Source organism: Geotrypetes seraphini, chromosome 13 (assembly GCF_902459505.1).
Source record: "Geotrypetes seraphini chromosome 13, aGeoSer1.1, whole genome shotgun sequence".
Lineage (NCBI taxonomy): Eukaryota > Metazoa > Chordata > Amphibia > Gymnophiona > Dermophiidae > Geotrypetes > Geotrypetes seraphini.
Genome location: NC_047096.1, coordinates 23161063 through 23185055, shown reverse-complemented (window position 1 = coordinate 23185055; position 23993 = coordinate 23161063). Strand labels below are relative to the sequence as shown.

Sequence of the window (23993 nt, the reverse complement as noted above, 5' to 3'; positions counted from 1 at the left end):
GTGAGTTGTTCGGTTCTGCTGTGGTCAAAAAAAAACCCCACGGGGGGAGGGTTAAGATATGGATAGCCTTACTGGGTCAGACCAATGGTACATCAAGCCCAGTAGCCCGTTCACACGGTGGCCAATCCAGGGTCACTAGTGTCTGGCTAAAAACCCGAGGAGTAGCACTATTCCACGCTACTGATACAGGGTTGCGTTTGCTAGATTATTGGGCTGACCCAGCATGGCACTTTTTATGCTTTCTGTCTCTCTTTACTCAATCCTCAATAGCACAAGCCAAGCACTCCCCTTTTTCTAAGCATTGCCGTTTGGCAAAGAAAGCTCAAATTACTCTCCTTCCACTGTAGATCAGATCTAGATATTCGCTCTTCTTTGCCATCGGGAACGTGAGTAGCTTCTTCGATGGCTTGGTGCAAGGCACAGCTCCACTGTACGCGTTTTCCTCATTCACAAGGAGGAGCCAAGTTTTGCTGCTGCTACTACTACTATTAATTATTGCACCTGTACAACTGTAGACCTCTACAAAGTTGACGTTTGGGCTTCTTTTCAAGGTTGACTGCAGGAGATTTTGTTATGCTTAGGGATTTGGGGCTACTATCTTGCGATACACGCGGAATTTTGGGTGGTATTCGTTATTCAACAAATCAATAAGTATTCTGATGTTCCCAAACAAACATTGCTGTGAAGATGACCGTTCGGTAATAGCCATATCCCTTCCCCGCTATGGTATCAAAATAGTCAGTGTATACTTGTGTCAAGGGCCAAGCCTCAGAGTACAGCAGACTCTGAACAGTAAACAGTTGTGCAGAGAAGCATCGACAGTGTCCACTGGAGTTCTGCAGGCTTGAAATCCTAGAACTCCTCCCAGTCAGGCAGCAGTCTTGTCCAGGGATTGCAATATTTTGCTGACTCGGGAGCCTCGCTCAGTCTATTTATCCATCTTGCACTTACACCTGTTTATTTGGAAAATGATTAATCTGGTGAACTCTTGTGGTTATAAACTCTTCATCCTGTGGCAAGACAGAATATGACAGTTTGTGCATTAAGCCAGGCGACGAGAAGCCCAAAGCTACACCCCAGTAATTCTCCAATCAGCTCTGAATTCTGGGAATAAATCTGGAACAGGAAAGTAGGAGGGCATGCGAGAGGTGTGGGTAAAGCAGAGTGACTCACTCTGGCTCCACAGCTACATTTCAGTCTCACACACAACAGAATTACTGAAAGCACAGAGAAGAGAATGAAGCTGCAGGATTAAATGGAGTGTATGAGGCACTTTGAAAACTTGAAGCTTAACCATTATTGCTCAGAATCCACTAACTTACATGATGAAGTGAGCACACGCCTGAACTGTTCTATGCTCTGCTATACATTTTGTACTCATGTTAAAAATGTGTTTAAACTCTCTTTTCCTTCACTTAAAAAGGAACTAAAGTATTAGGTTATGTTTCCCTTTCTTTTATATACATCTTTACTTCAATTTGGAATTAACTTCCTGATGAGATTAGAAGGAACTACAGTACTTTCTCTCTTTACACTTTTAGAAAGTCTTTAGAAACATTACTTTTTCACCAGTCAATACATGAGTAACCTTACTGAGGATTTAGAAATGTGCTCTTGCTATATCGATTAACAGATCTTTTAATTTAGCTTTGGTTTTCATCTCACTTCTTTATGCTAAGCGAGTCGAGCCCCTAATTTAGGAGAAGACCTGGATTATAAACCTAAGGATTGGATATCAGGGAGACAGGAGATATTCAGAATGGATGTGATAAAAAAGTGGAGATTGGAACATATTCACTTCTTGTGCGGCAGCTCCAAAGCAAAGGGTGCTGTAAGGGGTGTCAAAGTCCCTCCTCAAGGGCCGCAATCCAGTCAGGTTTTCAGGATTCCCACAACGAATATGCATGAGATCTATTTGCATGCACTGCTTTCATTGTATGCTAATAGATCTTATGCATATTAATTGAGGAAATACTGAAAACCCAACTGGATTGTAGCCCTCGAGGAGGAACTTTGACATCCCTGCTGTAGAGCTAGAGGACATGATATGAACCTACAGGGAGGCAAGAGGAACAGTAGGAAACTTTTTTTTTCCCCATGGAAAAGGTGGTGGATGTCAGAAATGTCCTCTCTGAGAAAATGTAAAGACAAAAACGGTGATGAATTCAAAAGCGTGGAGATGTACACAGAGGATCCCTAAAAGGGCAAATGGATAGAAAGCAAGCATTAAGGGCCAGCTTCTACAAATGGCGCCGGTATCGGCAGCCGCCTACAAAATGGCCACCGATCATGTGTCAATCATGCAGCGGCACCATTTGCAGAATCAGGGCTACCTCAAACATAGATGCTGGAAATGTAGGCCAGGGTTTTTGAGGCCTACATTTCCGGTGCCCATGTTTGATATGAATCGCATCTACGGATGCATCTAAGGTCATTTGCGGTGTTAGTCACACCTACTTCAACCTTAGGCATTCTAAGGCGCCCCCTTAAACGCGATCTAGGCTCTGGTTTTGTAGGTGCCTACACTTCTGGTTTTAAACGGCTTTGCCACTTAAGTTAGGCACCATTTATAGAATACGGGCCTTAGCTCAACACAGCACTTGGTAAGAAAGTTACAGGTGTGCACAGAGCATGCAGTCAAAACTCTCTGCACCTTCCTAGTCTTAATCTGCCATCATCTACGGGTAAGGTAAAGCTAGTCGTTATTTGCTTGTGTCCAAATTCAGCTTCTCCATTTGAGGCTTTCAATGTGTTTGGCACATGCAGACTCGTTGGGAACTGGGATTTTAGTACCAAAGCCTCTTCATGTTAGCTTTTAGAACAGGGAGCCAAAGGAATGGAAAGTAACAGCGCTGCCAGTGAACATACACAGAAAGACAGACAATACTCACAACCACCGTCATTCCTTTCAAGCAATGTATCCTCACACCTGAAGTAGGGAGTTTAGATAACCCTGTATCCTAAGGAACAATCTTCGTGTTCCCCTGGCCAGTGCCTCAATCCTGCTTCATGCACAAGAAAAGCAGGCTGCCCACATGTAACTAGTTCCAGCCACACTGCCGGCAGTCAGGCAAGGCAATGAGGCTTTCAGTGGAAGCACTGCTAAACGTTTCATAGCCCCTGTCTTGAGGCTGTAATGTAGGTGTTCAGAATATTAAAGTGCAATATCAGCATTAATCTCATCTTGAACCTGAGTAAAATAACGAGGTTACCTACATGTCACAGTGGCTCTCTGTGGACAGAAGGATAAACCCGTTCTAGCCATCCACAGAGCCATGTCGCTTATTCATCAACCAATCTGCATTTCTCTCATCAACTCTTGGCAATTATTTTCCTTCACATTTTGTTCTTTAGAGTCCTTGTCGGCACTTTACAAAACATGGCAAATGTACTTCTATGCCAATTTAATCTGTTTATAGATGTCCATGCAGAGCAGAGGGTTAGCTTAGTGGTTAGTGCTGTGAACTGAACTGTAATCCACGCTAGGAGGGGAGGAGTAGCTTAATGGGGAATTGGGTTCAATTTCCAATGCTGCTCTCTGTGACCCTGGGCAAGTCACTTATTTATTTATTCAATTTTCTATACTGTTCTTCCAGGGGAGCTCAGAATGGTTTACATTAATTTATTCAGGTACTCAAGCATTTTTCCCTGTCTCTCCCAGTGGGCTCACAATCTATCTAATGTACCTGGGGCAATGGGGTGATTAAGTGACTTGCCCAGGGTCACAAGGAACAATGTGGGCTTGAACCCACTACCTTAGGGTACTGAGGCTGTAACTTTAACTGCTGTACCACACATGCTCCCCCTCTATTGCCTCATGTACAAAAAAATACCTTAGATCAGTATCTCACAAACTTTGCCAAGCCACGGCACATTAAATGTGGTGGCCACAGCTCGAGGCATCTGGAAGTGTGTGGATGTCGATGCGCATGACATCATCACGTTGACATCCGCACATGCGCGAAAGCCCTCCAGACAGGGCCCCGAGCCGCCAATAGGGGTGCTGATAGGTAAGACACGCGGAAAGGAGAGGCACGTCCTGTAGGCAGTCAGCCAGCACAGGTGCCTCTCTTCTTCCCTGGCTTCTCACGGCACACCTGGAATCCCGGGCGGCACACCGTTTGCAATATGCTGCCTTAGATTGTAAGCCCACATTATTAACAATGTCCAGAATCTAAGAAAAGACAGATAATTTTACATGTAATACAGAAAAGAACTAGACAATCCATAAACAGTATATAATGGATGTTTTTCAGTTTCTTCCTTATTTAATTTCTTATGTTTTACTACTATTTTTAGAATGACAAGCTGTAATCTGAGCCCACTCCTCAGCTGTTCAGACTATATCCACACTTGGTAGGCATCTGTGTGATGCTGCTCTGCTTGGCATTCTGATGAAGAGGTCAGCACAGAAGTGCACCACCGCATTAAAGTTCAGAGTTTGACAAAAAGAGAGCTGAAGCACTCAATCTTTACACATTAATATCTCCATGGAAAATATATAAAAAGAAAAGGATCTTAATGACACTAAGTGAAATAGTAAAATTCATTAACTTATGAACTTTGTATTACTATTTTAAAGGCAAGAAGGAATACACACAACCAGTCCTGTAATCCCTGACTTTTTATTCTATTCTGGGTGGGAGGGGGAATTACATCAACCTAGACCCCACAAACCCCCCCCCCCAGCAATTTACAAGTGCCGAGACCTAGTATCAAAAGCTGCTGACTAGACGTTAGAAACTTTGTGCTGAGAGAACTGCAAAGCCTAGAGTTACCATATGGCTCCAGAAAAACAAGGATGGATTGCGACATCTGGGTTTTACTTCCTTTGAAAGCAATGGAAGTAAAACCCGGATGTTTCAATCCATCCTCCTTTTTCTGGATCCATATGGTTACTCTAGCAAAGCCTAATCTGGGCTCGCAGGAGCCTCTTTCCTTAATATGCTGAGAGAATTCCTCCCGATGCCAGTGCAGTGTCAGACGGCAGTAAAGTGGTGGTGCTTCTGGTTGTTCCCATGCCTTCTCTGCCGCATGACTCTCCATTGCTCTGAGCCTATCGAGGAGTGGCGATTCACCAATGATGCCCAAAAATGGGCCCTAGGGGGAGGGAGTCCTTGATGCATCTGGCAGAAGGGGCGAAGCTATGCCCGTGAAGAGAAACCTGTGGTGAATCCTGTCAGCTGTTCTTGTCAGTGGCACAGGTTTTTGTAGGATCCCAGCACTGGTTGTATTTTGCCGGTGTAGCCATGCTGAGGGCAGCTGATATCCACTAAGTAAGCAGAGTGCGGCACAATAGTTAAAGCTATAGCCTCAGTACCCTGAGGTTGTGAGTTCAAACCCATGCTGCTCCTTGTGATCCTGGGTAAGTTACTTAACTTCCCCCCCCCCCCATTGTCCCAGGTACATTAGATTGTGAGCCACAGGGACAGAGAGGGAAAAATGCTTAAGTACCTGAATAAATTCATGTAAACTGTTCTGAGCTGCCCTGGGAGAACAGTATATAAAATTGAATAAATAAGGCTGATGCAGTACATGCCGGCAGTGAGGGAGTACAAATTCCAGGGCTATCTGATCTTCTGCCCCAAGGTTCCGTTAGGCTCTGCCCTAACCACATGAATATAAAGGCCAGGGAATGGCAAATCATCTCCTCTAGCAAAGCCAATGATGCAGCAAAAACATCTTGAGTGATTGTTGCCCCTGGCTAGGAATCTTCACAGTTTTGTCTGTCCAAAAGAAAAATTGCTGACTGCCACAAAAGTTGGTCTTCCTCCATTTCTCCTCCTCTCACTTGGTAAATAGTCCTAAGGAGCTAGCCAAGGAGAAAAAAATATTAGATTTTTTTTTTTTTTAGCAAGAAATTATGGTTTTATCTTTATATCTAAAGGAGGGAATAACTAAAGTATACAGATATTATATTTTTTAAAAATTTGTGTGAGAGGAAGAGTTGTGACCCAACTGGAGCAGCTAAGAAAAAAACCAAGTATCAAGGGAGGGGCCACTGAAGGCAGGAATCCCTGCTCAGTAAGCCAAAGGCTTATGTCTGCTATGGGAGAACACAGACACAGGATCAGTCTAAGGACTTCAACAATTGTGATGACATCTCCCCTGCTTGTTTCTGAAGAACTGCCCAATTCATGTCCTCATTCTATTGATGGGAAGGGGGGGGGGAGATATTTGCTACTTAAAAGATACATAAAACAAGTTGTAGAAAAGCAAATATTTTATTATTAAAACCATTTCTCAGCAGAACAGAAAAAAAAATATCAAGAACAATTCAACAGAAAAATTATACAACCAGCCTTCCTTCCCCATCCCATAAAATGCTGGCAAAACTAGCCTCCACTTCCAAAGAAACAGGAAGTTCATGTGATAGCAAAAAGAAAACAACTTCAAATATTTCTTCTCTGTTCTAGCTTATACAGGGATTCAAACGTCATACAGAATCAGAACTGAACCCCAGCACTACAAGACCTTAAGCAGATTGATGCTTCAGAGAATATTTTCTACCTCGCTTTCCAAGCTGTGTCTGAGAAACTGAGAGACCCAGCGCAGTCGAGTTCCTGAAGAAGGGGGTGTGCACCCCCGAAACGGAGTCCCGTAGGACGAAGCCATCTTTGCTGACTGCCTTCACACGGAGAAGCTAAGTTCTTCTAGTTTGTGTTCAGCTTGGTTAGATTTGGACACTCATTTCCTTTTTGGCCCCATGATTGGGGGACAGAGACAAATTTCAACTTAACTTAACGGTGTTTTTTTTATTCTATTACTTTTTCACACTTATAGCACTTTATTGTTGCACTTTATTTATTCACTTATTATGCGGAGAGAGCCCGGGGATGTTTCGCAGTTAACACTCTTCTGGGTGTAATTCGCATCAGCTTTTCCCTGGGTTTTCCCAGTGGTGGCTGTGTGACTGAGGGCTCTCCCGCTTAAACAGTTACTAATTTTTAACATCAGTTGATTGAGCGTTCAGTTGGTCTTTGTCTCTTTCCCCTAGTCATTTTCCTTTCTTGGGGTTTGGGAGGTTTTTTCTAATTCAGAGAATATAAAAGCATGGGGAAGCAGCCTAATTGTTAGAGTAGTGGGCCAAGAACAAGATAAACCAAGTTTAAAATTTTAATGTTGCTACTTGTGATTTTGGGCAAGTCACTTAACCTTCCATTGGCTCAGTTACAAACTTAGTTTATGAGCCCTGTAGGGGACAGGGACATAGATCTTGAGCTACAGCCAAAGAAGTATTTCTTACACAATAACACACCAAAAACTGGTATGGGGTAAAGCAAACACTACAAACTCAGGAAGGGCATGCCAAGAGACCCATACAGAAGAAAAAAACAATTTGTCTTAGGCTGATTTTACTGCAGCTGTAAAAATGAATAATTTCAGTTAAAGAAATTTGTAACTGTTGGGAAAAAATTAAATTGGCCTGAGTGACAGCAGGATTTGAGATCTTTCCTAAAAGATTCAGGGACATATAACATACAATAGAAGAAAAAAAATGTGTATGTATGTGGAATAATGGGAATCAAGCAGTATGACCAGTGTGGGGGCTCAAGAGTACCACAATAAATGGTTACTTTAATTCTGAAGAGCAGGAAATAATTTAATCCTTTACTTCCAATTCAACTGATAGAAAATAGAATATCAAATGCCACTGAACCCAAAAACCTAAATCAATCTCAGAAGGTACTCCGATTCAGAAAAATAAGTCACAGATTAGGAGGGGAGGGAGGGGTAAGGTGTCTGGGAGTGTGGCCCAACAAAACAATTCAGCCTCATGTTTAATTCTGACTCCCCTAATTGTTTAGGAACAAGATATATAGCTTGTGATCATAGCTCCCATATGTACTGCATCTCAATTGCTAAGCACTTTCACCATAGACATATCCTTGACGAAGGCTTCTAGGTTCTTGCATAAAAGTAGCATTCTCTATCCCAAATTGCTGAGGATTAGGAATAACTAATGAACAGCTTTACTGAAACAGGAACCTCTGAAGTCTAGCAGAGCATAACATTTTTTTTGTTTGTTTTTTTAAAAGATGGGCTTGAATAAGAGTAAACACTGCAATAAGCAAACCAACAAAACTGCCTGTTGCAGCTTCTTTTCCTTTTGGTCCCTTCTTACACCAGCTCACCATTACTGCTTTTTCAAATACACTGCCATATAACGTGCCCGAAGAAAGAATGGGGAAGGATTGTTTCGGTGTTACATTGGAGGGGCATGAAGGTAATTTTATAAGGAATTTTCTGTGTGGGACTATTTTATAAGTACACATGCCAAGATGGAACATATTTATACAGGCCCTCTTGTAGGTGTTCTTGGGGAAGGGGTGTGTGGAGCTTAGGCAATGTAAGGGGTAGAATAATTAGTATAGTGTACCTAATCGATTTTATAGAGTAGATAGATACAGTGATGTGAAAAAAATTAGGACACCATGAAAAATCCAGTTCTTTCTTAGAAAATGTTCACATATCGATAGCAAATTTTTTTTATCTATCTCCGGAAAAGAAAGTGAAGTAATTGCAGGTAAACAACAAACATTTTTCTTGATATCCACAAAAATGTGTATTCTAACTGAGGAATAAATTAGGACACCCCCATATATCCTCCCACTATAGTGGCTCAAATCACACACAGGTATATCACATCAAGTGCACATGATTAAAACATTGTTACTCAGCATTTTGAAGGTTTGCCCTATCTAAACCTCAGACATTTAGTTTGTTGTGCTCATGACTTCTGCAGTGAGAGTGAATACCATGGTGAGATCAAAAGAGAGAACATTGTAGCAGCTTATAAGTCTGGTAAGGGATTTAAAAAGATCTCAAAATAATTTGACATTTCCTAACAATTGCCAACATGTCCAGGTCTGGCCGTCCAAGCAAACTGACCTCAGAGCAGACCGCAGGATGCTAAAAGAAGTCTCCAAAAACCCTAAAATGTCATCATAGAACCTACAGCAGGCTTTTGCTACTGTTGATGTGAAAATGCATGCCTCTAAAATCAGAAAGAGACTGCACAAATATAACTTGCATGGGAGGTGTGCAAGGAGGATATTTTTGCTGTCTAAGAGAAACATCAAGGCCAGACTGAAGTTTGCCAGAGAGAACATAAATAAACACCAGGACTTCTGGAATAGTGTTCTATGGACAGATGAGTCTGAAATTGAATTATTTGGACACCAGATAAGGGGACATGTTTGGTTTACACCAAATACCACATTCCAGGAAAAGAACCTCATACCAACAGTGAAGCATGGATGTGGAAGTGTCATGGTTTGGGGATGCTTTGCTGCAGCAGGACCTGGCCAGCTCACCATCACAGAATCCACCATGAATTCTACCATGTATCAGAGGGTGCTTGAGGAACATGCGAGACCATCAGTAAGAAACTTAAAGCTGAAGCAGAACTGAACCATGCAATACAACAATGACCCATAACATACCAGTAAATCCACCAAGGACTAGCTGAAAACTAAGAAATGGAGAGTCTTGGAATCTCCTAGTCAAAGTCCTGATCTTAATCCCATTGAGATGCTGTGGGGTGATTTGAAACAGGCTGTACATGCAAGAAACCCCTCAAACATCTCACAGCTGAAAAAATTCTGCATTGAGGAGTGGGCCAAACTTTCCTCAGACCAATGTCAGAGACTGGTAGATGGTTACAAGAAGCCAAAGGGGGTAACACTAGCTATTAGGGTGTCCTAATTTATTCTTCACTTTTGTTGTTTACCTGTAATTACATCACTTTCTTTTCCAGAGATCAATTGCTTTCGCCCACCACTTATGAGGATTTCAGGAAACGTACAAACACACCTGTTTCTAAAATGTCTAGACAACTGACCCCTCTTCTCCTTCCCCCTCGATATTTGATCACCATATCCTATTAATCTCTCTATCCTCAAAAATGGATTTCCTGCCCCACCAACTCTTTCTTCCTCCCCTTTTAAGTTCAATCAATTTGTACCTTGCTTAATCTTTTGTAAACCGCATAGAACTTCACGGTATTGCGGTATATAAACTGTTATTATTATTATTAACATTTCTTACAAAAGAACTGAATATTTCATGGGGTGTCCTAATTTTTTCACATGACTGTACAAGCATTGTTAGATGGTCACTTTATAACCGGGCACCTAGGTTAATAGATCAGGAACACACTTATTTAAGGTGGCACATCAATGCCTATTGGTCTTGATAAAATATGAACAGAAAATCACACCTGGTTTTCTGGCATGGACATTACACTTGCTCTTGAGCAGACTAAGTGTTTATTAGCACATACTTTAGGCACAGATGCACATATTAAAAAATAAAACCAACAAATAAAATAAAATTAAAAAATAATACCCAAAAATAAAATCCCGATTTGACCATGGATCTACCTAAACCAGGGTGTCCAACCTCAGCTGTCGCCCAGTCAGGTTTTCAGGCTTTCCACAATGGATATGTATGAGATTTACAGTTATTTGCATATAATGGAGGCAGTGCTTGCAATAGACTTCTGGCATATTCATTGCAGAAATCCGGAAAAACCAACTGGGTTGTAGAGAATGACACAGGGACAAATTTGTCCCATCCCCATCACTGCAAACTCTGTCCTCATCTGCACAAGCCTCAAACACTTTAAAATCATAAGTGTGCGAGGCTTGTGCAGATGAGGACAAAGTTTGCAGGAATGGGACAGGGACAGAACTCCCTGTGCCATTCTCTAGCTTGCAGCCCTTGAGTACCAAGGTTAGACATATCTGATCCAACTCTTCCTCCGAGCATGCCAGCTGTACAAGTTCATGTAGGGTTATGCTGCAACTACTTTTAGATATGACCTCATTTTATACATGAAAATGGTTTATAAAATTATCCTCCTAGAATACACACACTTGGAACAAGTACAGCTGTGTTATCTGCATGCTATTAAGGGTGATTCTGGCTCTATTTTATAAATGCATAGAGGCAGGTATATTACCTTTATAAAATAAGCATCCAAAGAAACACTCCAAGTGAACAAGTATATCCAGTAAACAAATGGTTTATGAATATAAATATTTAAAATAGTGACTGGAATCTTCAGAGGCTTCCAGAGTTCAGAATGTTCAATTTTCACTAAGGAGTCACCAGATCTGTTTGTATGAAACTTTTTTTTTTTTTTTAAATTTATAAGATTTTCAATTTTAGATACAAGCATTGCTTTTGCAAGTTGCTACAGATCCAGAAATTATATTCAATAAAACATAAAGGAAACATTAACTATCTCTTATTTAATCCACAAAAATGGAGGATCAAGAAAAGAAATAAACTGCCAATCAGAAATAACAAAAATTAACTTAAGGTCACAGCCTTAGATTCCCGAACTACAGCCAGATGGTAGGTCATACATCACTAGACATGGTTACCAGCCTTTCTTTTGATTCAATAAATTCTAAAAGTTGTTTAGGCTCAAAGAAAATAAAATTCTTATCTTGATAAGATACATAACACTTTGCAGGAAATTTAACAAGAAATGTAGCCCCCAGAGCAAGAGTTCTTGGCTTAAAGGACAAGAACTCTTTCCTACATCTCTGGGTTTTCTGAGCCAAATCTGGAAAAACTCGAACATTAGAGCTTAAAAACTTATTTATATGATGAAAATACAAGCGAAGGATAAATTCCCTATCATTCTCCAAAGCTAGAGTTCTATGGGTGACAACCTCAAGGGAGTTTTCCAGAAATGAAGACAAATTCATGTCCACTGCTTTATCTACTGGAGTTTCTGTAGGAGTGGATTCCCCTTGTGGCGTCTTTATCTTCAAATAATAAGCTCTAACAATTGGAGGTAAATTTTCTGATGGAATGTCTAAAGTTTTACAGAAATATTTTCTAGCCATCTCAACTGGTGATAATAGGGCACTTTGGAAAATTCAAAAATCTTAAGTTATTTTTCCTCAGTTGATTTTCAAAATTCTCCATCTTACGAGAAACATAAGACCTCTTTGACCAGTTCCATTTGCACCTTCTTTACTTCACTCAAGTTATTTTCTTGTTCCTTCAACTTTTCACTCAAATTAGTTAGAGAATTACCCCCTGTTGTTCCACAGTCTGTTTTAATAGTAGATAAACTCAATTTAAGGTTGGAATCCATGACTGATATGGTCTGCCACAGCGCCTCCATATCTATTTTCTCTGGTTTCTTCATCTCCCCAAAGCTGATAACGTTCCCTCCCGAAGCACCTCTCACCTCCTCCTCTAAGATGCAGGGAGACTTCTGATGATTACCATCTCCACCTTCTTCTGAAGGGTTCAGTAGGGATGTCCCTCCTGTACTGAGGTCGAGCTCTCCTTTGGGGGGCTGCCGGACTCCAGACATTCCCTGCACCGTAGTACTTCCAGGTTGGGAAGGAACCAGCCTCTGCTCAGGGCTTAGTGAAGCCCGGCTCACTGCGCTGAGGTCCCCTGAGGATTCTGGGTTCTTCCCCGAAGTAGTTCGGGTCACTTCAACCAAACGAGCAAAGACGCTCATAAGCATTGTCTGGACCAGTTGTTGAGTGGACTCCACCGCTGGAGTGGCAAAGCGGGGAACTCCCTTTCTCTTCCCCATATCGCTGCCGGGAAAGAGATTCACAACATGGCTCCAGGTGAGACGAGCAGCACAGCTCGTTCAGGCGTCCACTCCCGATGCAATCTTGATCCCTGTGTGTTTGCATGAAACTTAATGGAGAACTGTTCCTTTATATTCTTAATATTCTCCGCATATAATATATGTTTAAGATATTTTTGGACATATATTATGTGCAGAGAATATTAAGAATATAAAGGAACTGTTTTGTACTATGATTCACGCAAACAGATTTGATGATTACTATGGATGATTCCTTAGTGTAAAGTGAACATTCTGAACTCTGGAAGCCTCTGAAGATTCCATTCACTATTTTTAAATATTTACATTCATAAACCATTTGTTTATTGAATATGCTTGTTTACTTGGAAGGCTTTTATTTTGCATTTGTAAAATAAGCACTTTTCTGAACTTGTCACATAGGCACCCAGTTATAAAACTAGCTCTTAAATGCAATATAGAATTGTCTATTGTAGAAATACAAGTATTAAACCATTGTAGCATGCTGTAGGCCCTGCCACAGGGACATGGTTATTTTATAAGAAAGAAATTTTGAGATGTGCCTCATCACATAAGAGTCAGTGCCATTATATATGTACAGTTCCTAGAATGAATCTTAAGTCGGATTCTTTGAAATCTGATCCAAAGCTGTTGTATGTGCACACTAGTATAAAGTGAACCAAATTTTGAAACATCCTACAACATTTCAGGGACAAGATCGCACTACCTACCACCCACTTGTGACATGTCATGGAAGGCTGTAACACAGGTAACAAAGAAAAAAAAAAAAGAAGAAAATCACACCACAAAACTGTGGAAAAGAAAGGGGAGGGGCACTTGCCAGATGCCTTGGCTATGCCTCATAGTAGGTTCTTGCACTGTGGCCACCTGCAAGGCTTCTGCAATCTGATGGAATTTCTAGGCAGCAGCAGTATGAAACTTGAAGAGTGCAGGTCAGTACAGTGCAGTGCCCACATGGACACAAGCCCACTTCAGGGACATAATGTATTCAGGTATTAAACTGCTTTTACTTATTCCTCAAGCTTATAATCAAATTTTAACAATCCCATTTCTCACAATGTAGAAGAATCCCACTTCTGAGTAACATTACAGATTCTCCACTCCTGCTATGTGGGAAGCAGAGATGTCCAGAAGATGAGTCTCTGCCCAGACCATGAGCAGAACAGCCTCCTGCGCCACCAGATGACTCCTGGTTCATCCCCCCGACGCATGATGTAGGCCACAGCCATGGCATTGGCCGAGAGACCCCAAACAGACTTTCCTGTCACCAACATCTGGAACACTAGCAATGCCAGTCGAATAGCTCTGGTCTCCAGAACATTGACCGACCAAGACATCTGCTCCGGAGACCAGCTGCCCTGAGCCGAGTGACCAAGATATTGAGCTCCCCAGCCGAGGAGACTGGCGTCCGTGAGAAGCACTGTCCACTGGGGCTGATCCAGATTCTCTCCCTGCACCAGACTGGAAGAATGGAGTCACCAACTTGACTGCGATCAACCAATCCCCGAAGGGAAACGGGAGAGTCCAGAGCACGCAACTGGAGCGACCACCACTTCAGCAGAGCATGCTGAAGCAGGCACATGTGAGCCCAGGCCCACTGAACCACGCCCAGGAAAGCTGCCATCGACCCTAAGACCTGGAGAAAATCCTGCACCTGAGAACACCAGGAAGCCATCAGGAGGTCAATCTGTGACTGCAACTTGACTAGGAAGACCTTCCCCAAGCTGGTGTCAAAGAGAACCCCAAGGTACTCCAGGCTCTCAGATGGAGCCAATCAGCTCTTGGATAGGTTGACTACCCATTCCAGCGACTGCAGGAACTCCACAACTTGAGCTGTAACTCGGGAGCTTTCCTGAAGGGATTTTGCTTGTATCAACCAGTTGTCTAGATAGGGGTAAACCAGAATGCCCTCTTTGCGCAAGGCTGCCACCACAACCACAATAATCTTGGTGACCATCTTTGAAACCGTAGCCAGACCAAAAGGAAGAGCACAAAACTGATAGTGCTGTCCCAAGATCACAAAGCGAAGGAACCGCTGATGGGAGGCGTGAATCAGAATCAGAAGTAAGCCTCCTTCAGATCAAGAGAAGTCAGGAATTCCCCCGGCTGAACCGCCAGAATGACAGATCTTAGGGTCTCCATGTGATGAAATTCAGAGAACCCTGTTGACCCCCTTCAGATCCAAGATGGGCTGAAAAGTCCCCTCTTTCTTGGGCAAGTAAATAGAATACCAGCCAGTGCAACATTCCCGAGGAGGCACTAGAACTACCGTTTTGAGATCTAGCAACCTTTGAAGCGTCTGGCAAAAAGCCCACTTCTTCCATGACGCCTGACAAGGAGAAGCAAGAAAGTGATCAGGCAAAGAGCGGGAAAACTCCAGAGTATAACCGTCCTGAATCACCTCCAGGACCCACTGATCCATCGTGATTTCGGCCTGGTAAAAATCCCATAACCGGGTGCTCACTGGGAAGGCGCCAGCAAGGAGTTATTGGATGTGAGGATTGTGGGGGAACCCGGCAGAGGGCTTGCCTGCTTTAGGGGCTGGGGCGGTTCAGGTTTCTTAGCCGCTACAGGCCTCGGGGGTGTTTTTCTCGGCAGGCTTTGCTTTGATTTTGGCAGAAAGCACCCCCATTTTGTCTGCAGCCTCTGGTATTGGAGAGACGAGGCAGATTTCTGCTGTGTCCACTGCTTTGGCAGTGAGTTCCATTGGGCTGCCAGGGGTTTTCCCCCTGATTTTGTCTTAGACTTGTGCAAGGTATATTTTCGGTGGGCGGGGGTCCTGCTTCTACTAAGAGGGTCTTGAGGGTAGGTGGGTCCCTCTGCATCCACTCCAGTTAGGCCCCCCTCAGCACCGGTTTCATCCCCGTCTGTTCCTCTTTCGTCCAAATGGCCGAGGGTCTCTTGGGATGATTTTTTGTATGAGGAACAGTTTTTGCTTGAGGACCTGTACCCCTTAGTGGACCTCCAGGATCCTCTGTGGGATGCATGCCACTGGCGAATGTTTTTCGGTTCCGCCAGCTGGCAAGGATGTGTTGGTGGTGTGCATATTTCAGTGAGAAGAGCTCCAGGAGCTTATTCTGCTGGTTTCCTTGGGGTTGCGCTTCGGGGAAGACATGAAAGAGCCCTTGGGTGTCGTGGACCCCCCCTCCTTCGGGTTCCTGCTCAGCCTCCTGTTCTTTTCCTATGCATCAGGATATTGTGCTTGCGCAGTGGAAGACGCCAGAGTCACACTTTCGTTTTGTGCACTCTATGGCTCACCTGTATCCCATCCTGGAGGGGGATATGGATACCTTGAAGTCACAAGTGGTGGATGCAATGGTTTCGGCTATCGCGAAGCGGCATACAGTGCCAGTAGAGGGCAGCTCAGCTTTGAGGGACTCTGAGGAGCGTAGGTTGGAGTTTCTTCTTAAGCAGAATTTTGATGTCACTACCCTAGAGATCCAGGTGGCAATGTGTGGCGGTCTGGTGGCTCAGGCTTGTTTTCAGAGGGCCAAGTGTGTCCTTGATTATGAGGCTTTCTTGGGCAAGTAAAAATGACTGGTCCTTAGTGGAACAGGAAGTAGCCAAAATTGAGATGGGTGCTTATCTTTCAGATGCCATGTATGATCTGTTGCGGGCATTGGCCAAGTCCATGGCTCTCAAGGTGGCCACTCATCGTACCCTGTGGCTCCAGGTGTAGTCGGCATATAAGGTTAAGCTGATGAAATTTCCCTTTCGGGGGTCTTGTTTGGTGAGGATTTGGATAAGTTGGTTCAGACTAACAGACTATAAAGTGCCCCGTCATCCTGAAGACTGTGTGGGGTGGCATTGCTCAGGGGTGTGTGTGAGATTTCTGCAGATACTACCCTGGTCAAGGGGCAGCTTCTTTTCCTGCCGTCGGGTCTCCCCGGGGCTGTTTCTTTCAGCACATGCAGTCCTTTCGGGGGGCCCGTCAGATCTAGTACCCAAGTCCTGATCCCCTCCTCCTTTGGAGGAGGTGGAGAACTTCCAGCAGCAGAACCTCTGGTATGAAATTTGGACCACAAAAATCTCAGGTCCCTGGGGCATAGAGTCACCCTTAGATGACTTAGAACTGTGTTGCCTGGCTGTCCCTGAAAAGCCAGCGAAGTCAACCTAAAAGCAATGGCAGTCGCCACACTGGGCTAGCTGAGAGTGGAATCGTCTGCTTCTATGTAGGGGAAGCAGAGCTGGAAGCTACCGCGCCCCCCCCCCACCGGGCATTAAATTTACGCAAACTTTGCACGAGTTCACAAGAGGAGACCCTGAGGACTCCACCCCAGCAAGTTTCCTAGAAAAAAAAAACAACAAGTTTTAAAGAAGCAGGGAGATGAAAAAAAAGATTGCTAAATATCCAAGATAGCTGCTGACATCAAATTCATGCAAAAAAATGCGCTAAAAACTTCCCAAAAATAAAAAATGGAACACTTGAAAACACAGAAAACCCCTCAAAATCGGTGAGAGAGCCTGTCAGCTCTGCTCTACTCACTGTTACCAGAGACACTGGACTACACCTGCTTCCAGCTCTGAGTCAGTAGCTGGTTAGAATTCACTGCAACATTGCTGGGAAAGCCTTCTCCAATGTGATCTTTGGGCTGCCGGTCAGATTCCACTGTCTGACAACGCCTCTACCACTGTGGACCACCGGATGAGCACCAGGACAGGCGGAGGCACAGAAATGCAACCGGCACACTGTGGGACACCGCTGAGCCCTCTAAGCGCACTTAAACAGTCTGCGTTTGACCACCGCTTAGCGGATGGTGACAACTTCAGGGATGGCTCTGAGTTCCAAGGATTACTATGTAGACTGGCCAACAGGAACCCAAAAGGGATCGCCCTGTCAGCTACAGACCAAAGTCTGAATTCACAAGCAGGTAGAGCCTCAAAATTGCTGTAGATGCGAAAATACCCGCAAAGGGGATGAACCTATGTTGACATAAAATAATAAAAATGAGAAGAACATAGCATACACAGCAGCAGCCATGCATGCAGAAGGAAAGACTGCTAGAGGGCGCTAAGCAAATCTGTGAAGTACACTGGAGGCAGAGTGAAAAATCTGGAGTGGATGAGTATGGGGAAATAACTATTGTCTAGAATGTCTCTCCTATTGCAGTATGTATGTATATTTCTCCTGGAAATTAGGGTCATGTTTGTCTACCATGTATAGGTGGATCTGGGGCCAAAACAAAAAAAAAAACAAACCCTCAAATCAAACCCTTCCCATCTTTTGTTTTCCCTCGCCTATAGATTCAATGGTTATAATTTAGTAAATACACATGAAAGGCACCCGTTGTGTCTAGCTGCTTTTCCTTTATCCTGTATCTTTGTGCCTTCAGATTCTGATAACTATAAACTTATGCCTTTAATTGCATTAAAGTAGCATTTAGAAACATGACGGCAGATAAAGGCCAAATGGCCCATCCACAGTAACCATTATCTCTCTTTCTCTCCCTGAGAGATCCCACGTGCCTATCCCAGGCCCTCTTGAATTCAGACACAATCTGTTTCCACCACCTCTTCTGAGAGACTGTTCCATGCATCTACCACCCTTTCCATAAGAAAGTATTTCATCATGTAAGAAACATGTTTTAACAAGAACCACAAAAGATGAGGACACACAACACAACAAGCATTAGGCATTCAGCAGTACATTTATGAAAATGTAAGAAAAACACAAAATGACATGCCTAAATTTAGCAGCTTCATCTGTCCCACTCACAAAAGGATCACAAAACATTTGTGAAACTAAAACAGTAAAAGCAGTAGATTTCACTGATGAGTGGCCCCCAGTAGCACAAAAAAGTTCTATTTTGTGGAGATCAGTAGCGCTGCACTAATTCAATCTTGCATTAGATGTAACTGCACTGTATTGAAATGCAAAGTAGTTTCATTTTACTGCATCTTGATCAACCACCATAAATGGATGAAGGGGGTGGCGGCAATGGTGGATAGAATAAAAAAAAAAAAAAAAAGCTGGAATCCACAAGTACCAGTGAAACACACAGATAAGAGAAATGTACATCTCTGCTACACTGTATGTCTGCCTATCTGGCATGCTCTGCCATATTCATTACAAAAAAGTAATGTTAATAAATAGATGGTGGGAAGGCGGTCAGAATTCGTTATAACTCGTCAGTTTTCCGGTTTCCTCCTGGGACATCAGAAGTCTTCTTGTTCACAGATTCTATAAATTAAACACAATATATAAATGAGTCAGATTGGAGAATTTGATATAACTAGAAGCTGTAACATTGCCAGTGGGGGGAGCAAGGGCTCTTTTGTTAAACCTATAAACTCCCAGTAGAGCAGCTCTCACCTAGAGAAGAAAACCACAGGAAGTTATGCTGCTCTAGAATGAAAATGAGAATGTTAACAGAAAGAAAAGAATAAACAATCTATTCATTTATATTCTGCACTATTGTCATAGCCTGATAATTAAACAATATTGTGTTCAAACAAAATTACTAATTTAACACCCATCATTAAAAATAAAAATGTTTAACAAATTTCTAAAGATATAATAAGTAACTTTTCTTAGTGCAGCTGAAAGATCATTCCAAAGCTTTGTTCCTATAAACTCAAAAGATTTTTTCAAAGATTTCAAATGACCATATGAACTTATAGAATAGCCAAGCCTCAATGACTGTTTATACCAGGAGGTAGCTCTATTTATTGGGAAAGTTATATACATCATTAAACCTTCCGGTCCCATTCCCTGCAGCAATTTAAATACAAGTATAACCAATTTAAAATTTATAATCTTCAAACAGTGTAATTGGTTCAGAAGAGGAGTAACCCAGACATATTTTTCCTCTAAAAATCAACAGCACAGCCGCATTTTGAAGCAACTGCAGCCTTTTAAAAAAAAAAAAAAATTCAGTGTACCACCACAATATAAAGAATTACAGTAATCCTATTGAGGCAGTATGATAGCTCTTACCACCGTTTGTAAACTCTCTAAAGGTAAAACAGAATGTATTGCCCATAACTGGTACAAATGAAAAAAAGTATCTTTACCAATCCATTTGATTCTCAAATGTCAAACCACAATCCAAAATAATTCCCCAAACCTTAGTACTCGGTACTATTTTCTGATCAATACTCTCACTTGGATTGCCAAAACAAATAAATTACTAACACCTCTCCGGGATCTAGCATGTGACGACTGAAGAAGTCCACCTGGACACTCTTCACTCCCGCTATGTGGGAAGCCGAGATGTCCAGAAGATGAGTCTCTGCCCAGACCATGAGCAGAGCCACCTCTTGCGCCACCAGACGATTCCTGGTTCCTCCCTGACGATTGACTTAAGTCACTGCCGTGGCGTTCTCCGAGAAAACCTAGACCGACTTGCCTGTCAACATCTGGAAAGCTAGCAATGCCAGCTGGATGGCTCTGGTCTCCAGATCATTGATCGACCTAAGACACCTCCTCTGGAGACCAGCTGCCCTGAGCCATGCGACTGAGACACTGAGCTCCCCAGCCGACTGCAACTTGTTCACTTTGGACTCTGGGAGGAAGACCTTCCCCAAACCGGTGTCAAAGAGAACCTCGAGATACTCCAGGCACTGAGACGGGGTCAACTGACTCTTTGACAGGTTGACCATCCATCCCAGCGACCGCAGAATCTCCACAATCCGAGTCGTAACCTGAGGCCTCCATCTTGGCCCACCCCTGGTAAAACTCCTGCAACCTTACGCCTACCGGCACCAGGGGAAGAGCCTGCAAGGAGTCATTGTGCGTGGCAGGCGGCAAATGGACTGGCGGAAGAATCATGCTACCCCCCCCCCCCCGAAAGGATTGCATGTGCTGAAAGAAATGACCCCAGAGAGACCCGATGGAAGGAAAGGAAGCCACCAGTCGACCATCATGTCAAGAGAAGCTGCCATCAACCCCAAGACTTGGAGGAAATCCTGCACCCGAGGACACTGGGTCACCATAAGCAGGCGAATCTGAAATTGCAATTTGCTTACCCGGGCCTCTGGGAGAAGACTTTCCCCCCCAAGGAGGTGTCGAAAACAACCCAAAGATACTCCAGGCGCTGCAAGGGGGCCAACAGGCTCTTGGCAAGGTTGACAACCCATCCCAGCAACTGCAGAAACTCCACCACCAGAGCCGTGACCTGGGTGCTCTCCTGGAACGACTTTGCGTAAATCAATCAGTTGTTCAGGTAGGGATGCACCAGAATGTCCATTGTCCGCAAGGTCTCCGTGATGACCGCCACAACCTTGGTGAAAGTCTGTGGAGCTATGGCCAGACCAAAAGGAAGCGCATAGAACTGCTAACGCTGACACAAGATTGCAAAACAAAGGAGGCGCTGAGGGGGGCCCAGATTGGAACATGCAGGTAGGCCTCCGTCAGGTCGAGAGAGGTTAGATACTCTGCTGGCTGAACCGCCAGAATCACTGATCGCAGTGTCTCCATGTGAATAGATGGAATTCTGAGAGCCCTGTTGACCCCCTTCAAATCTAAGATGGGCCAAAAAGTCCACTCTTTCTTGGGCACCACAAAGTAAATCGAGTACCTGCCGGTGCAACACTCCTAAGGGGGCACTGGAACTACAGCTCTGAGATCTAGCAATCTTGGAAGGGTCTGACAAAACGCCTGCTTCTTCCACTCTGCCTGACAAGGAGAAGCTAGAAAATGATCTGGCAGGGAGTGGGTAAACTCCAGAGTGTACCCGTCCCAAATCACCTCCAGGACCCACTGATCGGACGTAATCTCTGTCCACTTATGAGAAAACTCACGCAGCCGGGCAACCACCGGAACCAGAGGGGGCGCGGGCAAGGAGTCATTGAGCAGAACGGGCTGCAGGGGAACCGGCGGGAGATTCCTAGCCCCCTCAAAGGACTGCATGTGCTGAAAGAAACACCCCCGGGAAAACCCAGAAATCGGGAAGGTAGCAGCCCCAGATGGAATCTGTGGAAATACCGCAGATGCCCCCTAGCAGTGCCACTTCTAACTGCTGGGCGGGCACGGTCCTCAGGCAGACGGGGCACGAGTCCATCAGAGTCTGAACCAACTTATCCAAATCCTCTCCAAACAAAAAAAAAAGACTCCCCGAAAGGGAAGTTTAGTCTTGGATGCCTCATCCACCGACCAAGTGCGCAGCCACAAGGTATGATGCGCGGCCACCTCAAAAGCCATAGACTTGGTAGAGATCCACACCAAGTCATAGAGGGTGTCCGAGAGGAAAGAGGCCGCTATCTCAATCTTCGCCACCTCTTGATCCACCAAGGAGCAATCATCAGACTCACGGTCAAGAACACGCTCGGCCCACCAAAACACAGCCCAAGCAACGAGTCCCCCCCCCCCCCACAAATAACTGTCTGGACCATCAAGGCAGAGACATCAAAATTCTGTTTAAGGAGAGTCTCCAACTTACGCTCCTCAGAATCACATAAGGCAGAACCGCCCTCTATGGGCAAATTATGCCGTTATGCAATAGCGGAGACAACCGCATCCACTACTTGCGACTTCAAGGTAGCCTTATCCCCCTCCGGGATGGGGTACAAACAAGCCATGGAGCGAAAAAAAACTGAAAACGGCGTATTCTGTGTATTCCAGGACAATATCCCGAATATCCTGATGCATAGGAAAAGGGCGGGATGCAGGGCAGATCCCCCGAAGAGGGTCCCCCACATGTGGGGTCTCAGGTGGCTTCTCCTCAAAGCGTAATACTGAGACGACCTGTTGAATCAAATTTGGGAACTCGTCTCTGAAAAAGGCGCACCACAGACACCTCCTCGCTGGTAGCCAGAAAAGCTGAGGCCCCGCTACCAGCGGCTGTCCCCTCCAGAGGATCCTGGAGGTCTCCCCAAGTGTCCAGGTCCTCATCCAGATCCACACGCTCCTCAAACCACAAGTCTTCGTCCCAGGCCACCCACAGGCACTTGGACGAGGGAGGAGGGGACATAAAAGTAGAGGGAGCAAAGCCACAGGGGGCACAGAGGGAACAACCCCTCCCCTCACCCGGGCTAACCGCAAAACCCCAGCCTTCTGAAAGCTCCAGCCTCTGCACAAAGCAAAAAATAAATCAGGGGAAATACCCCTGGGAGACCCAGCAGAAACCTGCCCCTGTATTTCCAAGACAGGGGGAAGGTCACCTGAGGTGACAGAGCAAATGGAGGATTTGCTAAGCAAAAATGGCGAAATTCCCACCAAAAATAACCCCTCCAGGGCCTGTAGCGGCTGGGAAGAAACAACTGTGAGGGAATCCTTTTTCCCCTCACCATTGGCGGCTAAGGAAATCCCTCTGTGGGCATTAGGGGAAGACCAAGCTTCCCCACTGCTCCCTGCCTACTCATGAGGCACTTGTGGTGGGGAACCCTGGCCGCCGGCAGCCGACGAGGCTCCTACACTGCTCCGGCCTGCATAACATCTACACAGGCCAGCTGCAAGTGCCTCACATCTAGAGCAAATTGAGCACTTCCCCTGTGAAGTGCTCATTGCTCCATATGCGACCTAACTAAAGAAAAGTGCCAATTAATAGAAAAATACAGTAATTTACATTAAATTTAAAGGGAAAGCAACCCTTCAGACCGGCACTACCTCGGGATTTTTTTTCCCTCACAGAACAGACTCCACTGGCTCTCCAAACAGTATGCCTTACCAACCAGGAGCACATCTAAAAAAAAATGTGGGGAGGTGGAGGAAAGGGGGGGGAGGGACCCAGCACACAACCCACCGGGTTTGACACCCCCGAGAGTCCACCCAAGCTCAATCTGGCACAAAAAAAGCCCTAAACAAATTCCAACAGTCCTACCAAAGGAGATGGGTACAGCTCACCAACATCTGATGTAGACCGAGAAAAGACTGAGGTAATTAAGGGGGGGGGGGGGGGGGTTTGACACCTGATATGTACTATTCCAAAGTTTTGTCTCAGTCTCCACCTGCTGGTCACGATGAGATATAACCCGCTTGTAAGAATAACCTATGCTTGTCTGGAGAGTTTCTAAAGAAGAATAAAATTTAGCAGTGTTTTAAACCATTATAATGTGATGCATGATCACCTAAGTGTGGCTGGTTTATCCACAAAAATGTAATTCTCTCAAATGTTTATTGGTAGTTGTGAAAATCTGCTCCAGTCAGCAGGCACTTAAGCTACTCAGAGGGTAAGGATTGCTCAGTTAATTTTATTGAAGATGTTGTTGCAAGGCCTTCCAACATCTTTCTTACTAGTAAGTATAGTGATTCATTTGTAGAGGATGAGTTTCAGTCTTGACATATTGTCTAGTAAAATTAAGTACTTAAGGTTTTGTAGGAGAGGGGGGAGGCCCTAAAAAAAATTGTGCTTGGGTTCCCAAATTTGAACTTATGAAACTGTCACCAGGGTTTTATCAAATCTGTATGCAGACCCAGGGGAGAAAAGGAATACACTCTGTA

At 44.3% G+C, this 23993-nt stretch overlaps 1 protein-coding gene across 4 annotated transcripts in view; it reads right to left on the bottom strand.

The window, feature by feature from the left end:
• Positions 1 to 11135: 11135 nt before the first annotated feature.
• The window catches only part of HYOU1 (hypoxia up-regulated 1), an 80258-nt gene continuing 67400 nt past the window's right edge, over positions 11136 to 23993 (bottom strand). For 3 of the 4 annotated variants that reach the window (XM_033919075.1, XM_033919077.1, XM_033919076.1), the window contains one exon: positions 11136 to 18794. In XM_033919075.1, coding sequence (XP_033774966.1) covers positions 18733 to 18794 — 62 coding nt within the window. In that variant the 3' untranslated portion in view covers positions 11136 to 18732. The remainder of the gene's footprint in view (positions 18795 to 23993) is intronic. The other variant, XR_004536828.1, reaches the window with a different exon arrangement.